The sequence below is a fragment of the Clupea harengus genome, chromosome 18 (assembly GCF_900700415.2).
Source record: "Clupea harengus chromosome 18, Ch_v2.0.2, whole genome shotgun sequence".
Classification (NCBI taxonomy): domain Eukaryota; kingdom Metazoa; phylum Chordata; class Actinopteri; order Clupeiformes; family Clupeidae; genus Clupea; species Clupea harengus.
In genome coordinates, this window is record NC_045169.1 from 2,243,034 (window position 1) to 2,265,776 (window position 22,743).

At 45.8% G+C, this 22,743-nt stretch overlaps 1 protein-coding gene across 6 annotated transcripts in view; it reads right to left on the bottom strand.

Annotated features, from left to right (window-relative positions):
- Positions 1–22,743, bottom strand: part of mark2b (MAP/microtubule affinity-regulating kinase 2b) — a 43,509-nt gene that overhangs the window by 3,351 nt on the left and 17,415 nt on the right. For 2 of the 6 annotated variants that reach the window (XM_031585566.2, XM_031585564.2), the window contains 13 exons: positions 22,368–22,416; positions 20,903–20,968; positions 18,057–18,127; positions 17,828–17,884; positions 14,503–14,739; positions 13,547–13,666; positions 13,190–13,289; positions 12,697–12,809; positions 12,372–12,507; positions 12,110–12,249; positions 10,899–10,987; positions 8,588–8,740; positions 4,418–4,681 (listed from right to left, as the gene is read on the bottom strand). In XM_031585566.2, coding sequence (XP_031441426.1) covers positions 4,418–4,681; positions 8,588–8,740; positions 10,899–10,987; positions 12,110–12,249; positions 12,372–12,507; positions 12,697–12,809; positions 13,190–13,289; positions 13,547–13,666; positions 14,503–14,739; positions 17,828–17,884; positions 18,057–18,127; positions 20,903–20,968; positions 22,368–22,416 — 1,595 coding nt within the window. Of the gene's footprint in view, positions 1–1,633; positions 1,661–4,417; positions 4,682–8,587; positions 8,741–10,898; positions 10,988–12,109; positions 12,250–12,371; positions 12,508–12,696; positions 12,810–13,189; positions 13,290–13,546; positions 13,667–14,502; positions 14,740–17,827; positions 17,885–18,056; positions 18,128–20,902; positions 20,969–22,367; positions 22,417–22,743 lie in introns of all 6 variants that reach the window. The other 4 variants (XM_031585565.2, XM_031585569.2, XM_031585567.2 and 1 more) reach the window with 4 other exon arrangements.

The window sequence follows — 22,743 nt, forward strand, 5'->3', positions numbered from 1 at the left end:
GACTAATGGGATTTTTAGGGTCAGTTGTATTTTCACAGGTTCGGTTAACAAAAGTTATTGAAAAGATACAAACGCACCTCAAAACTGGGTCAACCTGATTGGCAGATTGGCTTGCCAATTAAAGGGGTCACTCATTGGAATGAATTACGTATTGAGCCTATTTCCCATTTAAGATGGTGAAATATTGGCCCCTAGAATTAAAGGTTCCAGAAAGGTATTTTCCTTTGAGTCGGCAATGAGATCATGAAACATTCCATAACTGTATGACCTCCACTGTAAGGAGAAAAATAAAAAATAAAAACTCCACTGAAAGGAAAACCAGCATTCCATTAATTCCTGAGTCTAAATGGAGTATTTGAAAATGATAAGACATGTTTAGTTTCCTCTATAAGGTTGGGCTAACATCCTGCCCGTAGTTAAATAACTGTGTTACTACGCCCCCTTTTGGCTCATCCTCTCAATGCATTATTTATAAACATGACAACACACGACTGGGTTCTTTAGTGAAAACCAGTCATATTTAACATTTATTCAAGGACTATTTTTTTTGCCTCAATGTCAACATACACTATTCCATTAAAGTGAGTTACAAGAGTGTGTCTGAAGACTTCTTTATGTAATCCCTGCATGTAGGTTTCACTTGAAGAGACTTTAATACACAATAAATCATGGATGGGTTTTGTTTGGCCAGCGCACATCCATGGGCTTAACAGAGCGAAAGTGTGTGTGAGTGCGAGGGCCTTTTAGTGCTGCAGCAGCCGACGCCATGTTAAAGAGAGGCGGTGTGAGGGAGAGGAGGAGGAGGAGGAAGAGGAGGAGGGGCGCACCTCCAGAGAGGGTGCAGCAGCTGGTCAACACAGCGCTGATCCTTTATCGCCTCCCCGCGCACTCTACGTACACACATCCAGCCGTTTCCAGGAAACCAATCGGTGGGAAAGAATTGGACTTAGGAATGGCGTAACATTTATGATGCATGCTAAAAGGGACTGAGGGAATTCCCGGGGGGTAAATGAGGTTATCACACGCCATAGATTTTAATCTGTTCTTCTGCATTTTTATTTTTATTTTATTTTTTTTAAACAAAGAATTTGACACCATCACCAAGTTCCGGCTGCTTTGAGGAGTCCCCCACACCTTGATAATAAACACAGGGTGTTCCTGAAAGGGGTCACACCAACTAGAGGAGGACTTCAAATCAAGTCCAACACCACACTGAGGCCCAGAGGGTGAGCTTTCTCAGGTCCATTAGATAAAGGAGAGTAGGAGAGGGAGGGGTGGTGAGGCAGGCCCAGATATGGGACGGACGGATGGACGGATGGATGGATGGATGGATGGATGGATGGAGAGGAAAGGAGAGGAAGAGTCCATGGGTGTTAGGGGACGGTGGATGAAGGGTAAGGGAGCTGGCGAGAGGGTGGTTAGTGCTAGCGTAAACATCACAGAGAAAAGGCAACAAAAGGAGGCCAAACCACAGAGGATGATATGGAGGGATCAATAAGCAAAAGAGATCATGACCAAAAACAAATGGATAAGGAACGAAAAGCTGCACGAAACACCAAAAAGGGGAAGAGGAGCCAACTTGGGGAAACAAAACGTCTCATAGGAGAAGGGGTTATGGTTGTCATTTGCCTACCTTCTGGGGAATCTGAATGACAGATTTCTACAAAAAAAAAATAAAACAAATAAAATAAAAATAAAAAGATCAATTAAAATGTAAAGAAACAAATAATAATAGTAATAATGTGTGCGTCTGTGTAGGTATCAAGACAGTTGCTAACAAAATGCACACTGAAAAGCGTTCAAGTCAAGTCCCAACTGGTAGGAAACCCAATGATTACATAGCAACCCGTTTGTAAAGCTCCTGTATTAGCTGATCACATGTACAGATACTGTGTGAGTGGAGAGTGGGGGCAGGAAGTGCCCTTTTAAACACAACAATCAACACAATGGGAACGCAGAGAATGTGATGGGACATTAGACAGGCTGGACATTAGACACAGGAGTGAAGAGACCACCCGAGTATTAGAGGGCTCTAGCGGGCTGTAGCTCTCTCTCGCTCGCGCTCTCTCTCTTTCGTGCATTCTCTCTCTCTCTCTCTTTCGTGCGTGCATTCTCTCTCTCTCTCTCTCTCTCTCTCTCTCTCTCTCTCTCTCTCTCTCTCTCTCTCTCGTGCTCTCTCTCTCTCTTTCGTGCTCTCTCTCTCTCTCTCTCTTTCATGCTCTCTCTCTATTCACGCCCACTGCATTTAGTCTTGTACCAAAGTCAATGTTTCCGCAAAAGAGCTTGTTTGTAAGAGTGTGTGTGTGTGTGTGTGTATTCAAATAAACCCACTGACTGTGTGTCCTATAGTTTTGGCTGTGTCATTTCCTGATTCTCTGAGCTACTGCGCGAGTGTGCTTTTTTTTTTAAACTTCACAGGGATAAACCCATTAGATATTAACTATCAATTCTGAACAAACACAGTGTATGTGTGTATGTGTGTGTGTGTGTGTGTGTGTGTGTGTGTGTGTGTGTGTGTGTGTATGTGTGTGTGTCAGCCGTCACACTCTGGGATGATTGACTGGGGGGTCAGGCCATGAAGCCGTGTGAAAACACTGGTGTTGTCGTGACAGCGCTGAAATGTGACGCCTGGCATCTCCGGGCAGTGCCCCCCCCTCCCCCCAGTCTGTGCACGCACACTGCAAAACTGGCAAGATCGCGCCAAGGTGTCCCTGCCACGGGTATTTATAGTGCCACTGCAAAGCAATACCTCCGCAGTCACCATGGTTACCACGGAGGTGCAGCACTGTGGAAGCAAATACACTTTTTCCAGAGTGGAGCGCACCACTTAGAGATGATGAAAGGGTTGCGTGTTGGTGTTAGCTAGAGATAGATCATGGATAAAGACAATGTGTGTGTGTGTGTGTGTGTGTGTGTGTGTGTGGTGTGTGTGTGTATATTCAGCTAGCTTGATGTATTGCAAGGGTGGGCAACAGGTTCTTGGATGAATGTTCAAACGACGATCTTACAGATGTTCAAACGACGATCTTACAGACGACAGAATGTTTGTGGGAACAAACGATGTAACAGCAAAGGCATCTTTGTCGTGCGATTCTTGGCCCAGTAAGGACACTTTCTCTTTCTCATTAATATGGAAGAATGTCCCAAATTCAGATTTATTTTTGGGTGTGTATTTGCAGCCGCTTTAGGGTCAGTTGAGACACGATACATGATGCTTAACAGAAAAGTCCAATAAATGTTTGATATGCAGTTCCATTCAAAACAGTTTGGGAATAGTTCTGGAGAGAATACAACGAGCGAGAGTTGCATTTCTGTTTAAATGTGCCTGTATGCGTGTTCAAGGAGTGTGTGGGTGAGGCAGTGTGCGTCATGCACATCTCCCAGGCTGGAGAGGAGAGGAGAGAGGAGAGAGGAGAGCCTGTCTGTATGCCTGTAAGTGGGCCTGTGTGCAGAGCCGTGGCCTGATTATTCAATGAAGACCTGACCTTCAGGGGATGTGCAACACTTTGACTGCATCCCAGAATGCACAAGGATGCAGCGGAAAAACTGGAACACGGAGGTGGGAATGTCCGTGAAAGAGACCGTAAGGTCGGAAGAAAGTAGTTCAAGTTAATTCAGTAGACCTGAGAAGATTACACTCCACATAAAGACACACACAAACTAACTAACACAGAATTCAGTGCAAGAAAAGACCAGACCAGACCAGACAGAGCCAGAGGACAGGCAAACACATAACACACACAAACAAACACACACACGCACACATACACACACAATCAAAGCATACAGTCTATCCCGTATCACCGGTGCACAGAAGTGGAGGTGTTAGAGTGTGTGCAGCATGCCTGTCCTATGCTGTGCTCTCTCTCTCTCTCTCTCCCTCCCCAGTCCTGTGCTGTGCTGTCCTGTGCTGTGCTGTCTCTCTCTCTCTCTCTCCCTCCCCAGTCCTTGTTTCTGCTCTCCATCTGGGTCTGTTCCCCAGCCCTTTGAGTTTCTCATGCGTCATCCTCCCAGCCTCCCTCCATCAGGATGCCTGTTAAAGTAGCTACAACACCCACACCTCCACTCCTACAATGCCCCCCCCCCCCCATCACCCCCCGTGCCCCACACACACCCACCTCCCCTCCCACACCTCCCAATGCCCCCCCATCACCCCCCGTGCCCCACACACACCCACCTCCCCTCCCACACCTCCCAATGCCCCCCCATCACCCCCCGTGCCCCACACACACCCACCTCCCCTCCCACACCTCCCAATGCCCCCCATCACCCCCCGTGCTCGACACACACCCACCTCCCCTCCACACCTCCCAATGCCCCCCCCATCACCCCCGTGCCCGACACACACCCACCTCCCAATGCCCCGCCCCACACCACTGTGTCTCTCTCTCTCTCTCTTTCTCTCTCTCTAACTCACCTGCGCACAAACTTGGAGGTGAACTTGCTGAAGATGCCCGAGGCGGCAGGCCTCCTCTGCTGGCTGTTGCCGTGGGAGAGGGACGGTGAGGCCGGCTGCCCGTGATAGGGCGAGCCCTGCTGGTCGCGCGCCCCCCGCTGCTGCCCCGCGTGGAAGGTGCTGCGGCTGGCCACCCCTCGAGGGAAGTTGGTGCGGTCCCCTGCCGCCGCGCTGCTGATGTTGTGAGCCGAGGGGGAAGCACCAGGAGCCCTTTGTGGGGGGGCACTGTGAGGGGGAGGGGGGGAGGGGGAGGTTATTTATCACCAAAATAAAAAGGAAAGGAGAAAAAAATGGGAGAGAAGTTAGCTTCTTGTCCAAAACAAGTATGGATCATGGCTTGAGTTTTAACGCTGGCCCTCTTTGTAACGCAGATGTCAGGGGGCGGATTGGCACCAGACTACGGGAGAACTATAGAGAGACGGCTGAAAAAACGGCTGGAATGAAGGCTGCTGAAATCAGCGGCCATTTCAGCTGGCATTAAAAAGAGCACTAAGCTCATCTCATCTCAGCTCCCGTGGCCCGCCCCATCCATCCCTCTGCAGCTGCATGCTGTTGCGTAACGCCTGAAGCGAAGGGACAAGATGAGCCATTGTGTCTGACCCGAGCGCTATAGCGTGCTGGGAAATCATACTGCTAGGCTGTCCCTCACACACACCCACGTACACTCTCGCTCCGAAACGCAAAAACACACACACGATCCCTCACACACCCACGTACACTCTCGCTCCGAAACGCAAAAACACACACACGATCCATCACACAAAAACACACACACGATCCGTCACACAAAAACACACACACGATCTGACACACAAACACACACACACACCATCTGTCACACAAAAACACTCCTGCTTCCTGAAAACATCTGCTCGTCTTTATGTTCATAGATCACCTATGTGAAGCACCTTGGCATGTATTCTATAAATACTACCTATGTGAAGCACCTTGGCATGTATTCTATAAATACTACCTATGTGAAGCACCTTGGCAAGTATTCTATAAATACTACCTATGTTTTTCAGTGGCCATCAATGCTGCACAGCACCAGCAAAAACTCTTCTGATCCTGGCAATCAGTTTAAGCTGGAGCCCAACACACACGTGGCAGAACTAGGCCAGAAACAGCTGGCAATCCAAAAAAATCCATTTCCCCTCTTTCTTCCTGGAGATGACTGTATGCATGTGTCTACGCTCATCAATGTACTCCAAGTCACACAAATTAAAAGCACGTAGATGTAAACATTCTCAACAAAACATCTATCATCTTTGGACACCGGCACATTAAATTCAGTGCATGTTCCCCATCCCATACATTGACACCACAGCAACAGCTAAAAGGTCTAATTCAGAGGGCACAAAGGGTTTTCAGAACGTCACACTAAGGAAACGGGTTTGGGAAAGGACCTGCCCAACACATCACAGACTAACGGGCCAATGAGAGCGGGGATTTGACTTCACTGGGCTGTTAACCACTTCTACAGACCTAGGCAGAAAACGGGGGTTCTTGAAAGGCACCTTCACACACACACACACACACACACACACACACACACACACACACACACACACACACACACACACACACACACACACACACACACACACACAAGAGAGCTAGGATGGCACGCCGTCACCGGGCCTGGGATTGCCAAGGCAACAGGCTACGGATCTGATCTAGTCACGGCATGCTGACACATCTCGAACACGGCACCCAGGGCACACCCATGTCCGACTCCAGGGCACACTGGCCCATGTGTCCAAACTCCAGGTGACACAGCACATGCTACACAGGTCACATGTGACAGAGCAGCAGCTCCAGATGGCATGTTAAGATGGAGCATGACCGGACACATAGTAGTCTCTTTGGGTGGACTGCTTATCCTTCTCCTGTCCAATCTCTCCATCGTCACGGTGGAAGATGAGGCGGGGGATTCCATACTGGTATCAAATTATGGTATTAAATGAAGGGTGATTTGTTTCGGGATGTATGTATGTAATGTATGTTCAGGATGTACGTATGTAAACATGTATTCTAATATTATGGTCTAATAGGCTCAGTGGAAAGCCTCAGTCTTTCTTTGAATGAGATAATCTCCCCAAGCATGCAGGCTTTAAGTCCAGTGTAATGCAACATACGTGGTGGAGCACAGCGCAACACTAAGGCCTGAGCTTGCTTGGACCCAGGAGAATGTAAACGCTCACACATATTCCCTTTGGCATACATGGCAAGTGATCAGAACTTGGGGTGACTAGCGGGGTGGATGGATGATGGGAGTGGTTCTGACAGAAAAAGAGGGGGGTCGTCTAGGAGGAGAAACAGCAAGAACGGCTCTGGGAGCGTCAGTACCTTCTCTCAAGGGTCTCCAACCAGGTGCGGAAGAGCCTGAGCTCACTGCATGCAAACAGATCAAGCCTCAACACAGTCAGTCACAACAGCAACAACACACAGACTCATTACTGCTAACACACAGACTGCTAACCCACAGACTGTTAGCCCACAGACTGCTAACACACAGACTGCTAACACACAGACTGTTAGCCCACAGACTGCTAACACACAGACTGCTAACACACAGACTGCTAACCCACAGACTCAGCACTGCTAACCCACAGACTCAGCACTGCTAACCCACAGACTCAGTACTGCTAACCCACAGACTGCTAACACACAGACTCAGCACTGCTAACCCACAGACTGCTAACCCACAGACTCAGCACTGCTAACACACAGACTCAGCACTGCTAACCCACAGACTGCTAACCCACAGACTCAGTACTGCTAACCCACAGACCGCTAACCCACAGACCGCTAACACACAGACTGCTAACACACAGACTGCTAACCCACAGACCGCTAACCCACAGACCGCTAACCCACAGACTGCTAACCCACAGACTGCTAACCCACAGACCGCTAACCCACAGACTGCTAACCCACAGACTGCTAACCCACAGACTCAGTACTGCTAACCCACAGACTCAGTACTGCTAACCCACAGACTGCTAACCCACAGACTGCTAACACACAGACTCAGCACTGCTAACACACAGACTGCTAACCCACAGACTGCTAACCCACAGACTCAGTACTGCTAACCCACAGACCGCTAACCCACAGACTGCTAACCCACAGACTCAGTACTGCTAACCCACAGACCGCTAACCCACAGACTGCTAACCCACAGACTGCTAACCCACAGACTCAGTACTGCTAACCCACAGACTCAGTACTGCTAACCCACAGACCGCTAACCCACAGACCGCTAACCCACAGACCGCTAACCCACAGACTGCTAACCCACAGACTGCTAACCCACAGACCGCTAACACACAGACTGCTAACCCACAGACCGCTAACACACAGACTCAGCACTGCTAACCCAGACTCCACAGATCCAGGAGCAGTAAGGTCGTGTGTCTTATGGGGAAGGCTATTTCACACTAGTACATTGTTCAGAGACCCAGGGCATGTGGCACACACTTTGTAATGGCTTTACTTTTTACACACACAGGCTGTAATAGGAGTAAACAAAGTTTTTTTTATATATATATATATGACAGTAGTCCCAAACTTACAGTTCACCATACTTACAGAGGGCCATCTTGGTGCGGACGTTCCCTTCAGTTTGATGAATAACAATAAGACTTAGCGTGTATGTGTGTGTGAGTGTGTGGTAGATCATGTCGTTTTAAAATGAAAATAAATTGTCAGACAAATGTTATGTGTTTGAGTTAGCGTCATGTTAGTGGCAGGGTGCCGAGGAGGCTTAGTGTGGCAGTAAAGGTGATGGGAGGTGGTTGTAAAAGTCATCCTCAGATGTTTGTTAGTGCGTATGGTGTGTGTGTGTGTGTGTTTTGTCTAGCAGGAATGTGTGCTAGACAGGCTTAACCACTTCTTGTCGATCATATTTGTATGTGAAACAGACATACAGTATGTATTATATATTATATATACACGTGTATTATATAGTATATATATACATATACTCTGCTGGAGGACAACTCACTGTAGTCTGCCCTCTTCTTCAACTAGTTTCGTCTCTTTCTTCATTATAGATTATTCTTTCCCCCTGTGGTTGTGTGATTGAGAGAGTGTGTGTGTGTGTGTGTGTGTATGGATGAGACTTGCCTGGGGCGCTGGTGTGTGTGCAGGTCAGTGGGGCAGGGGTGTGCGGAGGTGGACAGGGACTTGTGGTGTCGGATACGTGAGGAAGAGGAGGATGAGGAGGAGAGCACAGCGGCAGCTGAAGCCGTGGAGGCGCGGGACCCGGGAGTGTTCAGGCTGGGGGGGGAAGGGAGAAAACCGCACAGACACACACACACACAGACACACACACACATATACACACGGCCGTGTGTGTGTGGGTATGCGTGTGAACAGGGTGCAGGGTAGAGAGGGGACAAAACATGATTAAGAGCCACACTCAGCACACAATGAAGGGCTGGGGGACACTGGGGTGGGGGATGGAGAAGAAGACAAAGAGACACGAACCTGAGGCAAAGAAAAGAGCAAATGGAGAAAGTCTAACAAGTACTATTGGCAAGCACTACCGCATACAAGAACATATGGATTAGCAGGGATGGGAGGGGGGGAACGAGAGAGCAAGAGGAGGAGGAGAGAGGAAGGAGGAGAGGAGAGGCAAGACAAGGAGTCAGCTTATAGAGGGCAGTTCAGATCAAAGATCCGGATTTAGAAGACGTATTGTGAATCGTTTGCACTGCTGATCTGCGACAGGGAACCTCAAGACATCGACATGCACTTTTCATTTCACCATCAATCTTTGATCTGAACTTAAGATAGACAGGAAAACACCCAAAAAGAAAGAAAAATAAAAAAAAAAGTGTTGATTACAACATGTTCAGACAACCAAACAAGGGATTAGGCAAGAGTGAGATGGAGAACTAACACCCTGGGGCTTGTGAGGGGGGGGGGAGGAGGAAAGAGAGGTTGAGTAGTGCACACTCTCACACACACAGACTGAACAGCACTTCCTCCATCACCCGGCGACAGAGCTAACCCTTTAAAACGCATAACCAAGCCAACACGCATTTGGAAGAGATCAGCATGCATCGCATCAACATTCCCACACAGCAGCAGACAAACAACAAGACAGACAGATAGAAATAGAAATGCGACAAGCGAGGAACGATAGAGCAAGGTCTGCAGTAAAGGAGGGGAAGAAAGGAGAGGAAACAGAAAGGGTTGGGGGAGGAGGGGGGAGGAGGGGGGGGGGTTAAGGGTAGGAACATGAAGCCCAACAACTAGCCTAGCGCTGCTTAATAATTCAACAGCACATGAACACCACACACACACACAAAGGAACATGTGGAGCTCCTCAAGATCTACAATGACTAAGAGGATGAGACTTACAACACTGCACATAATACACACAGAGTCAGCAGCACTCACACTGCACACCTAAAAGCTTCCAAATAAACTACAATGACCAGGAGCACAGTGCCACAGCTGACCACAGGAGAGAGAGGGGAATACTGCTCACAGGAAACCACCTGGTGGTATGAACTACTTTCGTGCCAGTTTTACATAATGGCGTAAAAAAAAAAAAAAAACATGAACCATTAAACAATGGCCAATAGTGCAAACAGCCAGTTTTAAATAACTAAATACATAAGATTTGAGACCGTGCGAAAAGCAACAAAAGGAAATCCGAGTATAAAAATCATGAAAGTACGGTCCTGTATATATATGTTATAATGAACCTATTGGCTGCGCTTCGGTTTCCTGGGAGCAGATTGCCCTTCTCACCAAACCTCTACAAGCCTGGTTATGCATTAGGTTATGCATGAGGCATGACAATAATACATATTACATACGGCACAGTTAAGCATGTACAGGAAGCATGTATATGTATTATGATGACAGGCACGTGGGCACACAGTTAAGGATGAAGACCCCACTACCGAGGAGGACTGGGGAGTGGGTGAAGGAGTAATGGAGAGGGGGGGGGGGGGTCTGTCTGTTTGTTTGTTGATGTGAGGATGGGGTGAGTAAAGGGAAGAGAGGGTTGTGTGTGTTGGGGTGTGTGTGGAGTGTTTTTTCCTGCACGAAACAGGAGGAGGAGGAGGAGGAGGAGGAGGAAAGGAGAGAGGAGCAGGATGATGAGGTTGTGGGGACAGGAGTTCACAGGGGACTTCCTTCGTGGGCGTCAGATGAGGACTGAGTCAGACCCATGTTTGTATCCTTGAGTAGGTTTGTGAGTGAGTGAGTGTGTGTGTGTGTGTGTGTGTGTAACTGAAATTCTTCCAACAAAGGAATATCGAAACCACTACCATAAAACCAACAACTCCCTTTCGTGGGTGTCCGTTATCTGCCATGACTCACTGATCAGATGACCGATCTTTAATTTGTTAACGGTCACTGGCTGGGCTGCGAAGAGAAACAGGTCTGACAGCAGGACGGCTACATTTGCGTCATGTACCTGTCTTTGCCATTGTGGACCCCAAGGGTGGACCTCTCGGCGAGGGGCGAGTTTCTGCTGCGACTTGTGCCAGTGGACAGGATCGAGTTCTGAGAGGAGGGGCGAAAAAACACAGCAGATACAGAACAAAGACTTAGTCTGTGTTCACACCGCCTGCTCAAAGTGACCCAATTCCGATGATTTTTGCGCTCACATGTGGCACAGATCGGATATGTATTATGAACGTGTAAACAGGAAAAAAAAAAAAAAAAAAGCACATGGGATCGGATATTCTCTTATCTGTTTCGGTCCTCACTCATATATGGAAATAAATCCACTATTAATTGGATATATGCCAGGGCGACAAACCCTCTGCATTTGTAATGACGCAGAGCACGTGCACAATTGGCAGAACAGCTGAAAGAGAAATGGAGGATCAAGGCCCACGCCAGCGGAGCCCTGCTGAGCTAACCTGTCTCTGAGGCCCAGTGGACCCCTGGCTAGGTTACCTGTCTCTGAGGCCCAGTGGAGCCCTGGCTAGGTTACCTGTCTCTGAGGCCCAGTGGACCCCTGGCTAGGTTACCTGTCTCTGAGGCCCAGTGGACCCCTGCGGAGCTAACCTGTCTGTGAGGCCCAGTGGACCCCTGGCTAGGTTACCTGTCTCTGCGGACCTCTGAAGATGCTTCAGAAAGCAACTGATTGTTTTATTATTTCGTTTTGCGTTCGCTGCAGTGCTGGCTGGTTGTTTACATTCGTTTCAGTCACCAAAACCCTCTTGTGCACATGTGGGTTTTGATGCAAGTGTAAACACGGGTATCAGATATGGGTCACTTTTAAAAGTAGAAGTAAACAGGCGGTCAAAACTAAAAAAAAAAATCAGATAGAGTAAAAAAAATAATTAAAAATCAGAGCTGGGCATCAAGCCCTGCAGTGTAAACCCAACCATAGAGACAGAGAAGGGGGGCATCACATTACATTCACTATCAGGAAGTAAATCAACTCAAACGAAACACGCATGAGAGCGTCTGGAGCAGCGCCGAGTCAGGTGCACTCACACATGACTGAACAGAACAAACGCGCAGGACCTTTTCATTTGGATCTCATATTCGGGGGGGAACAGTTTGCAGAACAGATAACAAGTGACAAGTTTCACACGCGAGGTAAAAACATGAATGCATCACATGATGAAAAGCACGAGCTCTGTGGAAGGGCTGAGTGTCGCGTTCACTCACAGAGGAGGGGGTCGAGCTTTTTTTGTGGTCACTGGGATTAATAGGACTGGGCGGCACCTTAGCTGAGCTGCTGGAGCCCTTGCGCCCGGTGTCCTCAGTGGTGTGTTTGTTGTCGCCCTGGGCGCGCTTCGAGTACGAGCCTGAGACGAGACAAAAGAGAGAGACAGAGTGTCAACATATGAAGAAAAAAGACGAGACACAAAAAAGTGAGAGTAAAGTGTGTGTGTGTGTGTGTGTGTGTGTGACTTGAGTGAACACTCACTCTGATCTGTTGACCTCCGGGGCTTCTGGGAGGACGACACACTGCGCTGTACTTTGTGAGGTGGCGACGGGGCATTGCTGTTCGTGAGGTCACTTCCTGGGCGAGGCTTTGATGACAAATTGACACTCTCATCCAACTGAGGGTGAAAGAGTGTGAAAGGTCAGGTGTGTGTGTGTGTGTGTGTGTGTGTGTGTGTGTGTGTGTGTGTGTGTGTGTGTGTGAGCATACACGCCTTTGTGTGTGTGTCAAGTTTACTGGAGGTCAGGTGTGTGTGTGTGTGTGTGTGTGAGCATGCACGCCTTTGTGTGTGTGTGTGTGTGTGTACCTCTGAGTTTCTGTAGTCCAGCAATAGGAAGGTCGCTGTAACCTCATTATATTTTTGGTTTTGAAGAGAGTCTTTGATTTCCTCCAGGGAAAAGCCCATCTGTACCATCATATCTGGGAGAAAGAGAAAAAAACACACACACACACAGAAAGAGGACATTAGAAATAGGCTTATCATGCTGTAACAGTCCTGAATGAAATACGGTGTCAAAAAAAAGTGTTTATTTCCATTATAAAGCCAACTGGTAAATAAGCCATAACACTGACTACAATTTAACATCCTGAATGCGATTTTAAACAGTTTGAGAGGGATCCAAAGATAATTAAGTCCTAGTCATATAAAACTGGATTGCGGTGGACAGACACACACACACACACACACACACACACACACACACACACACACACACACACACACACACACACACACACACACACACACACACACACACACACACACACACACACACACACACACACACACACACACACACCTGTCCTCTTGGAGTCGTTATAGTCGACTACAGGCTCAAGGTATGGCTTTAGCTCTTCCTCCTCATAACCGACGTTCATCCAGCGGTCCTTCATAATTTGCTTTTGGGATAAGGGGAGGCAAGAAAGGAAGAGCACAGAAGTGGAGATGATGACAAGTCCAGAACTGCAAATGTAAATTCCAGCAATGTAAACACACATAGAAGCTACGGTATCTTCAGCACGTTCAGTATTCATATTGCATGGGCTAAATTAGCAGTTTACTTTCTAACAAATCAACTCTCATTAAAAGCAAAAGTATGATTATCTTTAAAGTATTTTTTAAGGGTGTGTGGGTGTGTGTGTGTGTCAAGACATACTTCCAGGCTGCCTCTCTTCGAGGGGTTGAGGATAAGGAACTTCTTCAGCAGGTTCTCGCAGTCAGTGGACATGTAGAAGGGGATACGATATTTCCCTCTCAGAACACGCTCCCTCAATTCCTGAGAAAAGTACAAACCCAATTAAGTACATCATGACATAGTAAAAACACAAATAACATTTAACTTCCATCAACCTACTCTGAAATGACATACACCCACACCAAGCAATCTCTCCATATATGTAACTGATCACATCTAAGGTTAGCAAAAATCAAGTATTACTGACCATCCAACTAGGAAATGACATTTTATGGTGGCAAGGCGCATAGTTGACAAACAGATCAGAATTGTGTAAGATGGGGGGGGCATCTAACTGAAGTGCCTGCTGGAGTTTCGGAGCGTCACCTGAGGCGTACCTGCCACTTCACAAATCTTTTTTTTTAATAAACCTTAACTTGTCTGTTAGCCCTTCAAGTTTTTTTGCCAGGGCTCTGCATAACCCCAGGAATCAATTTCAATGTTCTGTAGTCTGATAAGTTCATATAGAAAGACAAGACACCACACTAACCCTTGCCAAACAGCACTGATAAGCTTATTCACTTCAAGTAGTAAAGAACACAACCGTCTGTATGCTTTGGCAATGGAGGAGCATGAAGCAAATGAGATTTAAAATCAGCAACATGCAAAACAGACGCACAACCTACATTCCTAAACGTGCAACAAAAACAACCTCGTTATTTGGAGCTCTTTGGGCTCTGTAGCAGAAACACACACTGACATCATTGAGGTGGAGGACGAAAAGCCTATCGAACTAACGAGAAAAAGAATGGACTACAGTGAAGTCAAATGAGGGAGTAAACGGAGAAGAAGAGGAGCATGCTGGGTAAAGATGAGTTCACTGAAGAGGTTCTACATCCGCCGACTTCCATCCCTCAGTGTCTCTCTGGCTCCCTCACCTTCAGGTTTTGCCCGTCGAAGGGGAGCGAGCCGCTGACCAGCGTGTAGAGGATGACCCCCAGGCTCCAGACGTCCACCTCGGGCCCGTCGTACTTCTTCCCCTGGAAGAGCTCGGGGGCCGCATACGGCGGGGAGCCACAGAACGTGTCCAGCTTGTTGCCCACGGTGAACTCGTTACTGAAGCCGAAGTCGGCGATTTTTATGTTCATGTCCGCATCCAGAAGCAGGTTCTCCGCCTAATAAGAGAGAGAGAGAGAGAGAGAGAGAGAGAGAGAGAGAGAGAGAGAGAGAGAGAGAGAGAGAGAGAGAGTTCGGAGGTGAGGGGTGTGAGAGAGAGAGCAACTCTAAGGTGGAATTTAGACACATAGATAGAAGATATCCTTTGAGAAAATGTAAATAGTAAAAAATAGTGAAGAGGCATAAAAGCAAACAAGGCCAAACACTGGACAAAGCCAATATCTGTTCCTTTGTCCTACTTCAAAGCAACTCTTCCCTTCGTCAATACTCAAAGTTTGTATGGTGTTATTTGCATTAGGTTTTTGAGGTCAGCTCATTCTGATGAGCACAGACTAGAGGCGAGCAGTAGCCTACCAGCGGAGTGTTCATTTGTCAACGCAGTGGAGGGGAGCACATGTTGCCTGGCAACAGAGCGCAGTTACAAGTCATCTTTGATGAGCATGAAACACTATGGATGGACTCTATCGCCTGGCCACAATGTTTCACTTCCATATGTGAAGAGTACCAGCATGCATGTTTGGGACAAATATAAAGACTTCAGCATCAACCAAGGACCCTGCTACCCTCCATGTTAGTTAAAACCAATGAAGCAAGAAGGAAGTCAGAAGACTATAGGCTATCTATGAACACTAGCGGTCGGAAACCTTATGTGAAATATCGATTGGGGTTTGAAAAGAATGCCAGGAAGGTTGTGGGGACTACATATATTATCTTTGGAGTATTTTTAAGGGATTAGTTTTAGTAAGGCTATTCCTTAAATTTGAAAATGGGCAGGGTACAGGCTATTTGGCGGTATGATGGCAGCTGACAGATGTTTTTTTCTGACCGTTTTCCCTCCGTAAATGGGGGGATTAAAGAGGAATTATGTATTAATAAATAGGTGGGATTAAAGAGGCATTATGTATAAATAAATAGATGGCAATAAATATGTTCGCTGCTGAAAGAAAAGTCCTACCAAACACTGATGATCATACCCATACAGATGGTGGCAGACCAGATGAGATTGAGCCCAAACTGACAGGCAGCGGGCACAACCAGACGAGCGCTCCGTGCCGTTAACTAGCTCAATCCAAACAAGGCAGCTGACTCAGTGAACGGGGATTATCCAGTGCTTCAGAACGCTGTATTCATCAGAGACTAGATAAGCCACCACTGGTCCGAGATCAGTCCCCTAGAGAGGGAAACCCCAGCAAGTCCCCACTCTCCACTACCACAGGCCCTTTCAGCCTTGTTTCTGAGTCACATGATCAGGGAGGATGCTGTCATTACAATAAACAGGCAGAAGGGAACATCAACCATATCTGTTCTCTGTTGTTGCTTCCAGTGGGATTTGGTGAAACATTAAACATGATGTTCTGATGCATGAGTGAAGGGAATATCTGCCTCGGAATGGGATTTTCCAAGTATAAACTTCTCAGAGCTCGGTCATGACCACACTTTATGACTGGCCTCTCCTTCAGCCCTATAGGGGCAATTGAATGAGGGCAATGAAGATGATTACACTACCACACCTTACTTATTTTAAAGCACATTAGTATGACCAGCAAAACCTGCGTTTTTTTAAGAGAGAGAATGAAAGAGAAAGAGTTTTAATGGTTGAAATAAATGGCTAGCTAGGCTATTTCCAAAGAGCTAAATTCTATACTGGCCGTGTTCTGTATATCAACTTAAACCTAATGAGCTTTCTGGAAGTAACTATAACCATTAATGGTTTTATACAATTAAGACAAACCAGGGCTTGTATCATCTTGCGTCCCAAAAGAACACAACCTTTCAGCCATTTACCACATTTTATCACAACGCTGCTCATTTTCTTATTTACAGCATTAATTGCACATAAAATTGCAGAAAATAAGCTGTGATGTTAAACTGCAACATATCTGGCATCCTGATGGTGGTATGAGGTGTTGCTCAGTCTCTCAACCAATACCACTGTTTAAAGTCCCAGTCTGTCTCTACCACTGCCACATGTCCCAGTCTGTCTCAACCACTGCCACTGTTTAAAGTCCCAGTCTGTCTCAACCACTGCCAGTGTTTAAAGTCCCAGTCTGTCTCAACCACTGCCAGTGCTTAATGTCCCACTTCTCGGGAGACGGGTGTGTGATAGATTGACGGCCACGGTGATGTTAGCTTGACCTTCACAACATAGCTAGACCTATTACTGTTCTCATTCAAATATAATTAAACTACTTACACATTATGTGTCAAAACTAAAATACTCATATGGATCATCTGTCTGATGTCTGTGATTTTTTATCTCTGATTAATTTGTCCTCTGTATGTGTAGAGTTTAATTGAGGTTTAAAGAGAAACAAAAATGGCCAAATTTCACCACCACAAAACTGGTCGGAAAAAAAAACCCAACACACACGTTAATAACCTATTTTTGCAACAAAAATAAACAACTCTGGACAACTCTGTGTTCACAACTTCATGTATGTGAGCCCAAAAGTTAGAAACCTTTGGTAGGTCTGTTTTTGAGGGTTTAGGGAGGGTTCAGCTATGGACTGATACTAACTCTGTATTGATCCCTAGGCTCAGCACAATGTGTACCTCTGGTAAAATACACAGCTCAATTTAAAGCCTTCCAACATGTTCTGATAAAGGGTTCAGAAGGAGAAAGACCAAAGGCAATAAAACCATAAAAACACTCATTCAGTGAGTACACGGGTGAGGTGGAAGCGGAGGCATGTTTGCCGCGGTACTGTACAGTTTGAGCCGGCTGGGTTGGCCCCGGGTACGGGAGAAGATGGGGGAGGGCGTGTGTGATTATGTAGCACTGAGGACACAAGTGCTACAGATAAGATCTTATTTTAGCTGAGGTGGCATGCGCAAGCCATTACAGGAAGTAAAAACAACATCTCCTCCAGCCTAATATGGAGATCCGCTACACAGAGAACTGTGGTCAGCACCGATTATCATGTGTCTGTGCGTATGCTAGGGGCCAAAGAGAACGGAGATCAACCCCCGACAATGCCTTTCACTCTTCCAAATCCTACCAACACTAGGCCGGGCCCTGAGCACACACAAAGACTTCCATGCTAATACACATACATACCACATGGCCGGCACAACAAGAGCACTCACCTTTAGGTCCCTGTGTACAATGCACTTTTGATGGCAGTATTGAACTGCTGAGACAATCTGCAAAGACACATGGGAGAAAGATGGGAAGTAAGATAGACAGTATTCAAACCGCGGCGAATGACACTGACTCTATATGTATGCACAGGAACAGGGTCATGGCGTCTGTTCAATCTGACCCCACCGGTGCAAGCGTCCTACTTCCATCGTCCAAATGCACATCCATACACACCTGTCTGAACTTGGCACGGGCTTCCTTCTCTTTCATCCGCCCATGGGCAACAAGGTAATCAAACACTTCCCCTGTAACAAGGAACAGGGAAGTCAGGGGCACACCAGAACACAAACAAGAAAAAAGATCTCCATTGGGGAAAATAACGAAAGATAGTGGAAGTCTACATGAATGAGTAATAAATACACCAGTTGGTTCAGATATGCAACTGATACAGTGGCCTTCAGAATTATTGGCGCTGTCATGGCAAAAAGTGACCGGGTGCCAAAAAGAGCCCGGGTGATGTAATATTGGCTTTCGAACGACTTTTGAGTGACAGTTGCTATACCAACGCTTGCATTACGTAACCCGGACACTACGTAACCCGGGCACTTTTTGGTCAGTCTCAAGAGTCGTTCGAAAGCCATCAGCTACTTGTTAGTCACTTAATATTGTGCCTAAAACTATTAAGTATTCCGTTTTAGCTACACCTGCCGGTATCCTGTACATCAACATTTGCAGTCAATACTACTTTTTTAATCGCTATATATTGTGGCTAAACAAATTTTTACCCGGTAAATAAAGTGTTCCATTTTAGCCGTTTACATCATCATTTGCATTTCAATTGAAATTGTTTAGAGTAGAAATTCGTTTTTATAACAAGGAGAAAATATACTGATATACGGTGCTTGTTTATCTACCGTTTTAGCAAGCCAGCCAGTTAATTTGCTAACATCTTAAATAATATACGGTGCTTGTTCATCTACCTTTTTAGCAGGCCAGCCAGTTAATTTGCTCACATCTTAAATAATATACGGTACGGTGCTTGTTCATATACCTTTTAAGCAAGCTAGCCAGTTAATTTAATAACATCTTAAATAATATATGGTGCTTGTTCATCTACCTTTTAAGCAAGCCAGCAAGTTAATTTGCTAACATCTTAAATACTATACGGTGCTTGTTCATCTACCTTTTTAGCAAGCCAGCCAGTTAATTTGCTAACATCTTAAATAATATACGGTGCTTGTTCATCTACCTTTTTAGCAAGCCAGCCAGTTCATTTGCTAACATCTTAAATAATTTAAGATCTACCATTATTTGTTGATATAGGCCTATTTAGAAAGACTTGGGAGAGTTCATACTAGCTTGCTAGCTAAACACTAAGCAAAATAATGTGCCCCAGCTAACGGAGTAATCGCTAACTAGATGCTAGCGGCGAAACCGGTTGAAATGTACTTACTTTGACACTATAACAAAGTTGTGAGTCAACAACTTTCCTAACACAGTCAAACATCAAGCACATGGTTGTTTTGCTTGGTTTATTGCAGGTAAAATACAGGCAAGCTGGTCTCAGGTAGCGAAGTATAATGTGAGATGCTCTGGGGTAAATTGCGTTATTGAGGTTGTCTGACTTCCAAAAAGAGCCCGGGTGACGTAATGCTAACGTTGGTATGGCAACTGTCACTCAAGAGTCGTTCGAAAGCCAATATTACATCACCCGGGCTCTTTTTGGCACCCGGTCACTTTTTGCCATGACAGCACCCTTGTTTAAAATATGAGTGAAAATCCCCTTACTGTTTATCAAATGTTGTCTTTACTCAGCAAATAAAGCAAGCATGAGCCCATTACCACAAGAAAGGTGAGCAGAAAATACATTTTATTCCGATAAACACGCATGTCGTAATTATTGCCACCGTCTCATTGAGTTTTTTGGTAGCGCTAGCCTCACAACTACATGGCATGAAGTTCTACGCGACACGACGACGTAACGTTGAATAAACGGTGGTTAATACACGGGTGCGGTCAATAAACAGCTTTGATTTGTAACATAAAATACTGTGATGCGGTTTATATACAGTGCGTTTATAGTCGGGAAAATACGGTATCTAAAAATCTATGAAAACCAGTTATGTCCCATGTATGCAAAACAGTACTGCCAGGGCCTTTGGAGGAGAAACCGCCCCAAAGCATAACTCCACCACATTTAACGCCTGGTGTACTGGGTGCGTTTCTCTGCAGCCAACTTTATTTCTATGCCAAACCCACCTCTACACCCTATCCCAGTTAGAGCTCCAGTGGTATCTGGCAAACTCCAAGGGCTTTTTCTTGTGATGAAAAGATGGTTTCTTTCTGGCATACCTTCCAAACTGTTTGTTGGCATGGAGGTGACGTCTGATGGTGGATTTGGAGACATGGGTGACCCCAAGATAATACCAAACTTTAATTCTGAAACTGTGGTCTTTGGAGGTTTTCTTTTTTTTTTTTTTTTTTTAACTTCTCAGGCTGCTGACAAAACAGCCTTGAAGTCTTCTTCCAGGCCGGTTCATGTGTCATAGTTTTGAATTTCTTAAACTTCTTAATGATTGCCCTAACTGTTGATACGAGCATTTAAAGTCCAGCAGCTCCTTTCATGTATCCTTTCCCTGACTCACTCCAATCACCCTTTTGCCCCGCCTGTAATGGAATGCTCTTCAATCTGTGCCGTGGTGACGGATAACTCAAGGATGTGGGCCCTGTGTCACCTCATTTTTATACCCCAGTGAAACAGGAAATCACTGATGACCGCTTCATTTCCTTAACACTTTGGCCAACAGAAAATTAGTTAAATATGTGTAGGATGATATTTTGTTTATATTTACTCAATTCAAATATTTTATATATATTATGTGATTTAGTTTTTTCACTAATGGTTGCTTTATTTTCAGACTAAACTTACCTCAACTACAAGTAAGATTTTTCTATTTTAAATATAATAACATATATAACTGCTAAAGTTTTTTTTAATATATTTAGCCGTTTCAATCATCTTCATTTCTGGAAGGCACTGTATGTATGTCAAGTGATGAAATGGCGAATGCGGTGCTTACCTCCACTGGCGTACTCCATCACCAGATACAGAGTCTTCTCTGTCTCGATCACCTCAAACAATTTCACTGCAGAGACAAAAGTGTGAGGGACAGGGGCAGACATGGAGAGCGAGAGAGAGAGAGAAAGAGAGAAAGAGAGAAAGAAAGTTAAAACACAAAAACTCAAGGTGTTGAGTTGAGAAACTTCAGGAACAGCGAGCAGCACTCGTCCCTTTGGGCTCCTAGCCAAGCTCTCTCTATGTCACAGCAGTTTCAGCCTGTCCTGTTCAGAACCAAATAATGAGGCGATAAACTGCATTTTCTGGAAATATTTTTACATTTACATTTAGTCATTTAGCAGAATGAGGCGATAAACTGCATTTTCTGGAAATATTTTTACATTTACATTTAGTCATTTAGCAGACGCTTTTGTCCAAAGCGACGTACAAGGGAGAGAACAGTCAAGCTAAGAGCAATAAAAAAAGCATGGTGTAACAATAAATACTACTTTTAGATGACACAGTCCCACTTCAGTCACTTAAAGGTACTGTACGTTTGAAACGTGCTCAGTAGGAACAGCATTCTGTTCACGTGGACATGAGTCCCTGAAGGCTTCTGGAAGCCTGGGCAGCAGCATAGAACATTTCCCCTCTGAAGGTTCTGAGCAAGCCTCGGCCTAGAATCAATCAGAGGCTGAGGCTGAGGCTCAAACAGAGGCTGAGGCAGAGGCTCAAAGCCAGGCACCGGCTCCTTCAGGAGCTCACTTTAACTAGACAATGCAGGTGATGGGCTGGGAAAAGCAGGGAGAGGGAGTGGAGGAAGTAGAGAAGTTCGTTATGAAATCTCCGTCTAGCTTGATGGGCAGGTCTTGCTTACTCTATCTGTAAGTAACCGGCGAGTGCCATCAACTGTTGACATAAAAGTTCTATGATGACAGACGGCTTTGTTAGCAAACCCACACTCAACATTAGGGTGCTGCAGTAACAAATCTGGGTATATCTGAGTCTGGTAACTTACAGCTGCAATATGCGGGGGGTTGATGACTTAAATTAGCATGTTAGCGAGGGTCTGTTAAGAAGAAATGTGCACGTCTTATGTAATTTATTCTTTTTTTCAGTTATGCAAGAGATTTCATCAGACCAACAGGCTAGCCAAACATCAGTTCAAAAACACAATCATCTCATTTTGACAAATGCTTCAGCGTTGAGTGGGCTTATATAGAGGAGAAGACAATAGCACATAAACACAGACAGGCACAGCTCTGTGTGCTCTGATATCCCATGCAAGTGGAAGCCAAGATTAGCACACGGTTCAACAGGAATGTCGAGATGATCATCACTTCCTAACTGAGAACTCTAGCTAACTCTAGCTTCCAGGAAACATTATTTTTAACTCTGCAGCCCAACATAATACTCAAGGCAACAACTACAAAAGGACAATTATGAAGCAGATTATCAAATCCTGTGTAATACATCGTAATCCTCACCTATATTTGGGTGATTCAGAACTTTCATGATTCTCACTTCCCGGAAGAGCTGGCGAGAGGGAGAGAAGTGGAGGAAAACAGGGGAGGGTGGTGAAGAGACAAAACAAACATCAGAACATGGACCTGACCCATCTGTGACTCACTCACTCACTCACTTCACATCTGACACACATTACATCACACTGGGACGGGGACGGGGAGACGTGTTTGTTTTCAAAATGCAGAGAGCACATTTGGGATGTTACCAAAATATGAGTACCTGCATGCTTACGTGAATACAGCTGATGCAGACATGGTGTGTGTGTGTGTGTGTGTATCAGTACTTGTTCACTGATAATACAAAGAGGGACATACAAAATGTCTCTCACATTTCCTG